We start from the raw sequence: 12,656 nt of genomic DNA, 5'->3' as shown, positions 1-12,656 counted from the left end.
ACTCTATGCAAACACATAACGAGTGAAAATAAAATAAAATAGAAATGAGGAGGAACATTATTTTTCAGCGGAAAGATTATTTATTGAAGCGCTTTGAATACACAGAGCGGAACCTTTGAGCGTTAATTAGGTGACGGCTCTATGGACCGCGTTAGCTAATTAAACGAAGTTCATCAATTCGGCGGTTCGTTAACGCTGTGTAATAAAGATGCGCAGATTGCGGGGAATCTCACAAATGTTCGAAATTTCGAATCAGAGCTTTGTTGGAAGTGTAATATAAATTTATGTTATATCCACGCTCCACTTTTCTCCAGTGCGCGCGAATGAATATTTTCTCCGCTCATCGTGCGCCGCGCGTTCTTCGCGGTAATCGGCCCGTCAGATCGTAAATTAGTAAATGGATCCTGCAATTTTAACGCGCATTCCGTGCCCGTCCGCGAGCATTATTTTCTCTACATTTTTTTTCAGTCGGCGGCGGTCGCGCGACGTTTCGTTAACTATACAAACGCAAAAAATTCGAAGTTCGCGAGAATGAATTTCAAACGAGTGTGACTTGTCGGTGATTATCCTGTGACGTGTATGATATCGCAGCAAGCCGGAATATTCACAAATGCGACAGATGATAAATAGAAAAGGAAAAAAATAGCATATTGGGCGCGTACACTCGTGTATACTGCAGACGAATCACATTTCATATGCTATCAGTAAATAAGATAAAACCTATCTCGGCTTACTTTCCCGAAATTAACACCAAAACTAAACAGACATGATTTACAATTAGACGTATTATCCATTTATTATTGTCATGTTAATCAGCAGAAAATAGAGATATTGCAAATTAGCACAATGAAAGGTTTTAATTAATGATTTATTCTTTATTATTGAATGTTTATTATTCAAATTACTTTTACTATAAAATTTTATCTATTTATTAGCGATGATGAATTAAAACGCGTTTAGCAAGCGAAACCGGAATTTTGTGCGATATCGTCGTTTCCAAGCGGATCGTGATTAACCGATCTGAGTGTACACATCCCCTTCGAACTGCGGCAATTTCTTCCATTCATTAAAGCACCCCATAGAGCGGGCAACGTGCCACACGCGAACATCGTAGCCGAGATAAGCGGAAATGGCGTTTGGCGCGGTAATTGCGGTGTGTTTACATGTCCTCGTTAACCCCGGAATCTCTTGCGGAATTCTTAAATCATAGCCGTAACTCTGTACCGCATATAAATCGGTTAACAATAAAACAAAGCAACACCGTTTCATTAAGATCGCAGATACGTTGAGCTATGATGCGCCATCGTTAGTGGAATTTAGATTTATCATGATTGAAGCTGATCTCTTAATCCTAGCAGAACGCAATCCCGAGAGAACGGTTCAATTATTGTCAGTCAATTGTTAAAAATATTTATTTCTAATTCAATATCAATTTAAATCTTGACTTGTGCGCGTCATGCATTTTTTTATTAATTGCATTAAGAATTGAAGCTTATTTAGAAATAAATTTATAAACAATACAAAAATACTTAATTTATAGTCATTTCTTAGCCCGATTCCGTTCATTTCACAAATCGAACGAATAAATTCCGCATTTATCGAAAACGAAAGCATTTCGAGAGTTTGTTGCAATTTTCTCCGTAATTATTGCGAGTTTTTCTTCGCGAAGATATCGACGAATTTGGCAAAGGTCACGATTTAATCTAAGGCCGTAGCAAGGCCGTCGCGCAGTCGCGTAATCTTTTCTCTCTTCCACTTTCTCTCTCTCCTCCTCTCTCTTTCACTCGTCCTTCTTCTTCCTTATCGTACATGTGCCTCGTCGCGATGAACCGGCCGCGTCAACGGACGCGCGTACTACGGCGCGTAGTAGTAGGCCGTAGTATGCGTCCTACCTTCCCGCCGTCGTTCATTCATGAGTGACGGAGCGCGCGGCGAAACTTTTCGCTACAACCGACGCGACGGGGAAATCGACGCGGGAGGCGCGGGACAAAGAGCGACCGTCGCGCCCACCCACGCGGCACGCCGTTCGCGCCTATATATCGCGTACCCTCGAAACAACACATACATATGCATATCGTGCAAAGAGAGTTAACGTAGCGTACAAAGTGCGGCAGAAATCGCTGGATGATATTCGAAGCGCTCGAAAAGCAGAAAGAGCGAACTCGAGATGAGTTAGTTTCTCGTCTTTCTGCCCGGGTATCGATAACTGCAGCGAAAAATAAAATATCGCGCTGCCGAGATTTTCGATGCTGTTTGCGGAGCGCGCCATGGTGTATTCGCTGAAATCATATTATAATATTAGTATTAATTTAAGCAGTAATTAAACATATAAAATTAAATAATGATCAAATATACCGTAGAACAGCACGTATCGCCGGAATAAATGGAATTGTAGTAATTATGCCGGCTTCGCTCTCTCGCCTCCGGTCATCAGATTTTCACGTACGTTCTGTATTTGTTAAGGAGATTCCATCTCTAAAATATCATACACCCCATATACCCCGCCGTAATAGAGTTCAAACAACCGGGGAATCTACGCGACGATCACGAGATATCTGTGCCATTCTATTAACACGCTCGAGCGCAGCAAAACTCTGCCCTAAGAAAACACTACGTGTCTTCACAGGCGGCGGCGTGCCGTTAAATGGCGCCGTTAATTCCGAGCTGCGCTGGCTGTCCAACGCTCTGGAAATCCGTGAGACCACGACAGCGGGTAAACACGCCGTTGCAACCATGGAAATACATCCGGGCGATATTCTGATAGTCGAGCCGCCGCTGGCGGGTTGTCTCCTACCCGAGTTCTACGGCACCCATTGTCAGCATTGTTACGCGAGGTGAGGAGAAAATTGCCGCCGGGTCGTCTGGGGTCGCCCCGAATTTAATGGACACAATCCTTGGGCGGCGCGCGTAATCCTCCGCGTGTAACTTCTGCTTTGTCTACGCGCGCGCGGTAAGCCTGGTCGTCGCGTTATCCGTAGCTTTTTACGGATAAACCCGTGGCGGCGGGAAAGAGAAAATGGATTTCATTAACCCGCGCAGACGCGCGTGACGAACGACGGGATGTATACGACGGACGGAAACTTTTTATTACGTGAGTAAAATTTACGCGTTAATCAAGACGCAAAGAATCCCGAAATGACATGAAAGTTTCAAGATGACGTCCTAAGGACGCCAGAAAAGTCACTTAATTTCGTGGACGTTATTGAAATATTTTTTTAAATATACAATATATATTCTTTGTAGAAATTTTCTGATTTTTTTTTTTTTTTTTTTTTAACTAATTTTTATATTCGTGTGGTTTTACAAAAAGATTCGTTCTCATTATGTTCACGTTTAGAGTTATACAAAATTATTTGATCGATAAGCTTAAACTTATCTGAACTGAATCTCATTGCTCTCGCGGTGCGAAAATTTTTGCTTGACTTTTATTCGTCAATTTGCATAATTTACTTCCTCGACTAACCCCATTTTCCTTTCGATCAATCTACGAATATTCGGAAAATTTTTAGATTGAGAGCACCGATCGGGTGTCCGAATTGCAGCTGCGTCGCCTTCTGCAGCAGAGACTGCAGAGACATTGCGATGGCCACATATCACAAGTACGAGTGCAAAGTTCTGGGATTATTAATAGGTAAGAGTATAAATAAACGCTCTAGAGAGAGAGAGAGAGTATATTGCACAATGTATAGCGTGTTTGAAAAACGCAATTTTAGTAAACATTGCACAATATTTCTTGTACAAAATAAAATTGAGATTTTTTTTATCAAAATTTAATCGAGCGCTGCAATTGTTCGTGATGTTTGAGGTTTCAAAGTTTGTATCTTCAATGTGTATTTTTGTTAAAACAATCTACTATTAAAACACAATCCATCGAAAATTAAATAAAAAGTCAAATTTTTATTATTTATTTACTTGAAGCGGAATTTATCAAAAATTTTTTTATAGTTAAAAAGTTGCTATTGTCTCGACATTTCTGTTTGGAAGAAACCGTCTAAGTTTTTGACAAAAAATATTGTCGCATGTGACAAGCCATGATTGATGTATAATTCATAAAATTCACGGGGCAATCGTCACACACAAGCTAATAATAAACACCGTTATGTTCCCCGAGGCCTTTTTCCAGTAAATGAAAGCTCCATTTTACACGCACGACCTGACATTATCTCGAGCGCCATAACCGAGCCTACCCTCTTGTAGGGTAATTATGACCCGCTCTTAAATTCCTCCCTTTTAGGCTCCGGCATGAGCGTACTCAGCATGGTTGCCTTCCGGATGGTGACGCAGGAGGGTCTGCGGAAGTGTTTGAAGATCTACGAGGAGTTAAACAGGAGCAGCGAAAAGGCCGCGATGCCTTTGGCGGCGTCCACGACGTCGACGATGACGACGATGACATCGGATGTAAAGTCGTCGGCGAACAGCAGTAGATCAGCCAAGAGACGAGTCAGACGGAAAAAATTGAAGGACTCTAGACGAGGCGAGGAAACCGTCGACGTGCAAAAAGAGGAGGGCGCAAAAGAATCCCGCGACGATGAGACTGTCGACGTAACACCGTACAATCTCGTGACGCACGCAGATAGACGCACAAGCAAGGATTTCCTGGAGCGATCGCTGATGGCGGCCTTTCTGCTCAGGTGCCTGCAAAGAATCGGCTTCTTCGCGCAGCCTACGCCGGACAACGGTACTCATCATCGGCAGTCTTTATTAACGCGCCGGTTGCTCCTCTCTTCGCGGGTATTTAACTTCGGGATAATTTGCCGAATCTCTCTTTGGGGGAAAAAAAATGTGCTTGCTCGCACGCGCGGAGGTCGAACTTTCGATTCAGCACATCGTCGGCGCGTGGCGCGGCGCAGCAACCACATCCGCCGCTCGTGAGCCATAAAATCGTAATTTCAACAATGTTCAGCGGGAAGAGTCTCGCGAAAAGTTTTTGCCGAGAAGCCGAGAATGGGACGGGGGGGGGGGGCGGGGGGAGGGAGGGGCGGGAAGAAGAGCGGAGGAATGCGCAAAACGCGGAGAGCTGCACTAATATCAGGAACTTTGGCGAGTTCGCAGAGATCCCGGGCACCGAGGAGATCATCGTGGCCGCCCTGCTGCTGAGGAACCTGCAGCTGCTCCAATTCAACGCCCACGAGTTCTTCGAGACGCGGCTGGGCGCGGAGCATCAATTCCACGGCAGCCGTCCGGTCTACCTCGGCGTGGCGATTTATCCCACGGTGGCTCGCTTCAATCACGACTGCTATCCCGCAGTGACGAGGTAAGAAAACGAGAAAGAGGGAGAGAGGGAAAAAGGAGGAGAGAGATGGGAGACGCTTTTCTCGGGTACACTTTGCGGATCTTCTGAAAAATAAGGTTTAGTAAGAAAACAGAAGTGAGATTTAATAAAATCTCGCTTCGAGTAATTGGTTCGTTGTTTTTATTAGATACTTTATTGTTTTTATCGGCTCGCGCACTGTTTTTGTGCTGCGGGTAAAAATATTTTATTTTTGTCGAATTTTTTTTCGTCAATGTAAATAGCTAGAAATTAGTTTCTTTATTTGATATTTTCGCGAAAACTCCCCCTTCTGTACAAAATATTTGATTATAACTTCGCTTGCTGCGTATGCCAGGCTTCACACATTACGCACGTGGATTCGCCGAACTTTGCGCCCCAGCAAAGTGCGCGTGACTCGCCTTGATTTGCATATTAATAACGTAGTCGCGTAAAAGAGCAGACCGCCGCGAGAGATGAGAGCTAATTAGTATAACCAGACCGTACACAATCGCCTGTATCATCGCGCGAATTATTAATTGACCCGCGACCGCTCGCAGTCCGTTATAAGTGAAGAAGCTCTCCCTCGAAGTACTTGAGCGAATCTCGGCGCGCTCTCTTTGCCGCCGAAAACCTCTTGTTCTTCGTGAAAAGCATACGTGCACGCGGAAGGAAAAAGCACGCGGCAATTTTTTGCATCAAATGTATTTTAATTCGTAAACTGTCAAATCGTGCTTGATCGGGAGCTATTTGTTAATGTCCAACCAAGTTATTTAATCTGCCAGAGCGTAATTAAGGAAGGACGTGTAATTGGAATTAAGTGGTTCTTCTGGAGAATTCCGCATTTACGGATATATCCGCGATATATACTGCCGGAGAATACGGCGAATCTATTAACGCTAATTAAGTACGTGGATTTGCGTGTATTTCGAGTAGCACTAAAGCGCGTCTGCGATGACTTCGTGGGTTGCGGCCATTATACGCGAAATTACACCAGCGCGCTCATTATTCCGTAATGTCACAAACTCGTCTGCATTATTCGGCGCAGGCAGGAAATTGTTATTGTTCACGTTATTAACGTCGCCAGGCTCATTGTGATGATTACGATTATTATTTCATTGCGAAGTAATTGCGTTGCCCTTCCCGTTTTTCGATTTATTAACTTGTATACTTGTATAATAACTTCCGTTTCGCGGATGGCAACTGGTTAACAAACTCTCGGCACAATATTTGAACGCGTTTGTCATCATCAGCGCGATTTGATTAAAGGAAATATCCAAATAATTAAAAAAGGAAAAAGCTGTGCTGCGTGTATACGCGAAAAAAAAATTAAAATAACAACACAGTATATATATTGAATAAAATAAAATTTTTTTACACCTTTTGAACATATTTTTATAAATATTACTTATATAAAATATAAAGTGTGACGAAAAAATAAAGCAATAAAATTATATATTTAAAAATATAAATTATTTAAACTTGGGAAATTAATTAATATATTTTGTATAATTTTTTAGAAATGTGTTTATCACGTTTTTTTAGAGAAGGCAAGTTTAATTTATTAATTACATTCTTCGGTGTATTACTTAACGATTCCTTGAAGTAAGATTAATTAGTTTTTAATTAGCTAAATTCAGTTACTATACACTCGACAGGATCTGTATACCCAGCAGCGAACGTGTTAATTTTTATTATAATACTAACGTGCATTAATTAACGCGGGAGAATTACTGGAATTCTCTTTTTACTGGATCACAGATACTTCGTCGGCCGGCATATCGTAATAAGGGCGGTCCGCGGTCTGCGGCCGGATGACGTTATTGCCGAAAACTACGGACCGATATTCACGAAGCGGACGCTCGCCGAGCGTCAAAGGACGCTGGCGGGTAGGTATTGGTTCCGGTGCACATGCAGGGCCTGCCGAGAGGATTGGCCGCGCTTTGAGAATCTGACGAACGACTCCGTCAGGCTGAGGTAAGTCCGTTTAAATTCTCCGACATCAAGCTCATTAACGAAGTAATTTAATTTAACTAAATGAACGGTCTTATCGGTACACGACCGGTATTCATTCTCACCTCCTTCCAAGTTTCCTTCCGGTTGAACATCTCCTTGTCGACAGATTAGCGACATAATATCGATCGGAGATAATGCAAAATAATCTATTAACTACACACTTCTTCGCAAACACGCATCTATTAACTACATAATCCATTACTACATATTTCGCGTTACCTATCCGAAAATGTTCAAAGAAAGCAATAACAATATAAATAGTTTTACGTAAATTTGAGAAAAATGAGATTGACATTTGAAAAGAAAAAGAAAAAAGATGATTGGATTTTATTTATTGTTATTTGTGATAATCCAGATAATAGAATCGTAACTCAACTTATGCATACAATTCCTTTATTGTCTCACAGCGTGTGAAAAAAATCAGATCTCTTCTTTAAGCAGGCGCCGCGGAAGTATTTTTCATCTGAGGGGACAAAATTTATAAAGGGGATACATAATACATTCATAATATGTATACATACAAAATCAGTTCAATTAAAGTACACGAGGAGAATACACGAGTAACGAAGAAAATTAAGCGCATTAAATTAATTAGAACAAAATATTTTTCGTACATTTATACTACCCACTAAGTGGTCTATTATTTTTCATCTGAGGGGGCAAAATTTATAAAGGGGATACATAATACATTCATAATATGTATATATATATATATATAAATTCAGTTCATTCAATATGTATACATATATGTATGTAACTCCATTCAAACACTAAATAATAGGAATTATCCCCCTGAATTATCTCTGGGTGGGCGGTCGCCCCCTCTGCCCCCCCCCGGTTCCGCGGCGCCTGTCTTTAAGAGATTCAAAAGTTTAAGAATTAATTTCCGCGTTTAAAGAATTAATTCTACTATTAAAATATTTTCTTAAAAAAAAAAATCAAGAAACGTTGAAAAACCATGATAACGAGTAAAAGTGCAAAAATGTCAAGCGAGAAGAATAACAAGCGACCAAGAGAGAAAGAGAGTAGATATTTTTCGAGATCGTTAAAAACCGCAAGTCCCAACGAAGCGAGTCCCTCAAAGGGAAAGAAGCGCCGTAAGGATGCTCCTGTCATCAAAGATACTTCTCTGTCGTGAGATTCTTATACCAACTCCACAACGACACGGCCAGGTGCTTTTATCAGTTTCGCGGTAATTTTCTGGGTAGTGGCACTACACCACGTTACGTAGCGTCTTTTACGTCAACAGCGAACGTAGGGCTCTGTGTCGACAGTATTTCTTCCCCAGAGAAATAAACCAAGGATTTCTCTTTGAGAGCGTCCGACCGTCAGACAAAAGTTCAATTACTAGTAATTATTTTATCACCACGCTAACGTAAATGTAATTCTTCTAAAAGTGTACCTTCTCTCTGATGTTTCACCAATTTTTCTCGACAATTTAATACTGCGTGTGTGATAAAGGTTTCCTTTATTTATACATCTTTCTGATATTCCTTGAGTATAAAATATTACTTTTCATTTAAAAGTGTATCTCTTTTTAATTATTAAACTTGCAGAGATAGATACCGTACATAATTGACGCAAAAATTAATTCAGACACTTTTTATTTAGTAATATCTATCGATTTACATCTATATCTGTGAAGATACCACGCGTTCGTCAAAATTGAAATGGCACTTATATCAAAATTTAATGCTAGCTTAATCTATCCAATTTTAGCGTTTCAATTATTTTGCAGATTAATTTGCGATTAAATTAATGATAAAGAGATTTTCTTTTTATATAAGATTGATTTTTTTTAGTGAAAATGTCGAGTATCGCTAATAACTTCCGAATTATAAGGGATTAAAAAAGAGAGGTTTATCGTGAACTTCAATAAGCCAGATGATTAGCAAAATTATCTTCTTCTAATTTCATAATTTTAACAGAATTTTTAATTGAGAGAAATTTTAATTTAATAAAATTTACGTCAAAAATTAAAAATTATTATAAATCATAGTCTTTCTTGACATTTTCGCTAAAGTAAAATTAACATTAAATGACAATTATTGCGTTAAATTATTCGATTCAGAACTTTGTGGAGATTATTTGTTTCAAGCTTTCTATATGTATATAGTTTGCTAATAATTTTTTATCGGCGTTTCCGTCATTATAACGAAGTTCTCGACGCGAGAAAATCGCGAAATATTCTTTTGACGTTTTTCCCCGAGGTGTCCTACGGCAGGATGCAGCCGACTGCATTCGCGAGCCCAGCAGCGGCCGGGTAAGCTGATAAAATGTCTGGGCTGTCAGAAGAAAATCTGCTTGGAGGATCGGCTCGCATGTCTGCGAGAGTGCGAGGCGCTCTACGAACGTGGATTGGCCAGCATGCAGGACGAAAGGGTCGACGAGGCGATCGGGACGCTGTGCGACGCTCTGAAGAGATTTCACCAAGTCGCCTATCCACCACACCGGGACACACACCTGGCCGAAATTGCTTTAAGCTCCTGTCTGGCTGACTACGGGAATACTTGGCGACCGGCGGCGGCACTTAGAAGCGCGTAGAAGGAGAAGGAAACTGCCGCCGGAACTTGGACAGATCCCGGTAACCACGCAGGTCAACCACGATGATTCGTAAATGTCCTTGGAATGAAAGACGAGTGCGTTTGATCATAGCGTAGACGTTGTTCGGGCCGATTTGATCGGCGCATTGTGATATTTTATCATATATAGCCAATCGATATTTTAAATCACATTTTGGACGAAAATTTGTAGCGTTTGCAAAGCGTTATTGTTTTACCTGTTTTCTTTTGACGATTTTACGCGCTGATTTATTGAACGATTCAATTGTTAGCTTGAGGAAATTGAAGTAATTAGTATAAATGTACAATATATTTGTGCAATATAGAAATGTTAATTAATAAAAGTTTAGAAGTAACAAAAATAATTTTTATCAAAATTTTTTATTATATTTTATATTCCGATTCGGACAATCGAGACCATCCGGTGTGCGCACTCGAGATTTTATTTTTCGTTTTTTTTTTTTTTTTTTTTTTTCTCAGATTGCGACTCGGTTTCTACATCCGCGCGAAAGGACCGTTATCTTTATGGCCTTTATAAAATCGCCGGGACCCAAGTAACGCAATAAAGCTCCCGCGGGAAGATAGAATAAAAGGATTCCGCCCATCGTGCGAACAGCGTCACGTCGCGGACATAACGTCGTACAATTTGCACGCGTTATTACCCGCACACATACGCACATATACGTGCTACGGTATCGGCCGGTTATGTCCATGACGATTATCGGCACAGCGGGAAACAAATAGCGATAATTGATATTGCAAGCGTGAACCGGCTGCACGAATAGATGTTCGTGTCGGCCGAATTAGCGGCCGAGGCGTTTACCGAGGCGTCGACCTGGAAGCCAACTTTTTTAATTTCGCCCGCACACAGCGCGCGAGCAATCAATTCGGTTCATCCGAGATCTCTCCTGATTGCCTTTACTGGTGTAGCTCTGTGTGTGTGTGTGTGTGTGTGTGTGTATGTGTGTGTGGTTGTCTGTACGGTGTATCGTATCTCTATCTCTGAAAACATACGGTCGGGAGTTTCTGATAAGTCGCACACTTTTTGCTCTCGCATCTTCATTTATTCGACGGTAAGAAACATGGAATTTTGCCAGTCTTAACCGTTCAGAAATTCTATTGTCCCATCAATGTCAAAAAATATTTATAACAAATTTATAACGCTAGGAATTATTTATAATAGGATACTAAAGTGACATTTTTTGTACAGTTTTTCCCAGAAATGATTCTTTTGTTTAGATAATAATAGTCGAAAATGTGTTATAAATTATCATTCATGTTTTCTGAAATAACAAATTTTTCAGATATGCAAGCGACGTTCTTGTGTGATACTGTACATATGCCATCGCATGCGGCAAAAACTGCATACAAACTGCCGAATCTGCACAGTGGTTGCGTGCTCACGTATTGTATATATTACATATCCGGATTAAAGGATATTTTCAAATCCGACACAACCCGTTGAGTCTTTTCAACATTTGCTGTGGAGAAATGCGCGTAACGATTGCTGTCTTACAACGACGTAGCCGTTTATTCTCGAGAGCGCAACGCAAATACACTGGAAATACGGTAAGTGTACCAGCGAGTTCTAAAATTATTTTTCTGTAACCATATAAAATATTATAAGTATATTTTTTCCAAATATATGAGCTTGATAGTATTATTTAATTCTTATGCGACTATAGTCAACGTTATACATATAAGTTTTCTACAGCTAGTGATTATTCACTGATAACATAATCAGTTTAACTCTTCATTTAATAGTTGTTTTACCATAAAATCAGATACTTAAATATAAAAAAAAGAGTAATTTTAATTTAAACCATCAATTTATCAAATATTACAAAACATAAAATTTTGAAATTCAGGAAATAAAGAATTATGTAGAGTTTAATATTTTTGTGTTACATATAAAATATTTACAGTTAATTAAAGTTATCAAAACTTGGCGATAAATAAAGAGATAATACGCATTTTTGGATACTGATATTCCAAATAAATTCAAATTTTAATAAAATATGAATTATATGTTTCACGTCAAAATAATATAGCACGAAGACACATGACTAAAATGAAAGTTTTATTTAGCCAAGAGTTTGAATTATCCAGGATTATTCTGTAACTCAGCATTCTTCGGTGCATCTATTCCCGCGTATCGGTGTAAAAATTCTCAAGGAAAACCTGCAAGTTTAAGGCGAAGAGACCCTCCGAAAGCAGATTCCGAAATCAAAGGCGACGTATTCCCCGTGCGCACAGACTCGCTATTCGTAGATAATGCACTTCGCAGTCGATAGATCCAAAATTTAACGTATTGTTAAACCATGTCCGGCGAGAGCAGCTCGATGCGCGCACACGTGTAATTTATAATTCATAATGATGAATCTGTAATATATATCGAAGCGCCGGACCCGTTGTGTCAATTATGGTACCCCGGTACGTACGGTTACTGCTGATCGTTGTTGTATGAGATTAACGCCGGGACGGAAAATTAATTTATATACCCCCGCGAAAGGTGATTAAGTGCCGCCGTAATGCCGGTATTATTGGAAATTCTCCATGACGGGAATGCATTATACCTATAACTTCTCCGGAGGGCTTCGATTAACATCATCGCGCGTGAAATTGCGCGTATATGAAATGCGTACGTACAATTCCGCCCCGCCGAGAACTCATCAATCACATTGCTTCAGAGATTCTTTTCCGGCGGAAAAATAAACAGCAAATTAAATATTTGATTTATATAGGCAGCAACGAATTTGCAGCATTTCATTTGCGTTCGTGCAGTTTTATTTGGAGTGCGCTGTGTGAATTTTCCGGAATTTTATGAAAGA

General features: G+C 40.2%; 1 protein-coding gene across 6 annotated transcripts in view; it reads left to right on the top strand.

Annotated features, from left to right (window-relative positions):
* The window catches only part of Smyd4-2 (SET and MYND domain containing, class 4, member 2), a 106,131-nt gene extending 94,857 nt beyond the window's left edge, over positions 1-11,274 (top strand). For 4 of the 6 annotated variants that reach the window (XM_067358220.1, XM_067358219.1, XM_067358221.1 and 1 more), the window contains 6 exons: positions 2,627-2,834; positions 3,510-3,631; positions 4,235-4,678; positions 5,053-5,254; positions 7,010-7,225; positions 9,475-11,274. In XM_067358220.1, coding sequence (XP_067214321.1) covers positions 2,627-2,834; positions 3,510-3,631; positions 4,235-4,678; positions 5,053-5,254; positions 7,010-7,225; positions 9,475-9,808 — 1,526 coding nt within the window. In that variant the 3' untranslated portion in view covers positions 9,809-11,274. The remainder of the gene's footprint in view (positions 1-2,626; positions 2,835-3,509; positions 3,632-4,234; positions 4,679-5,052; positions 5,255-7,009; positions 7,226-9,474) is intronic. The other 2 variants (XM_012378307.2, XM_012378308.2) reach the window with 2 other exon arrangements.
* The last annotated feature ends 1,382 nt before the right edge of the window (positions 11,275-12,656 follow it).

Source organism: Linepithema humile, chromosome 6 (genome assembly GCF_040581485.1).
Source record: "Linepithema humile isolate Giens D197 chromosome 6, Lhum_UNIL_v1.0, whole genome shotgun sequence".
Lineage (NCBI taxonomy): Eukaryota > Metazoa > Arthropoda > Insecta > Hymenoptera > Formicidae > Linepithema > Linepithema humile.
This window is presented reverse-complemented; position numbering and strand designations above follow the sequence as displayed.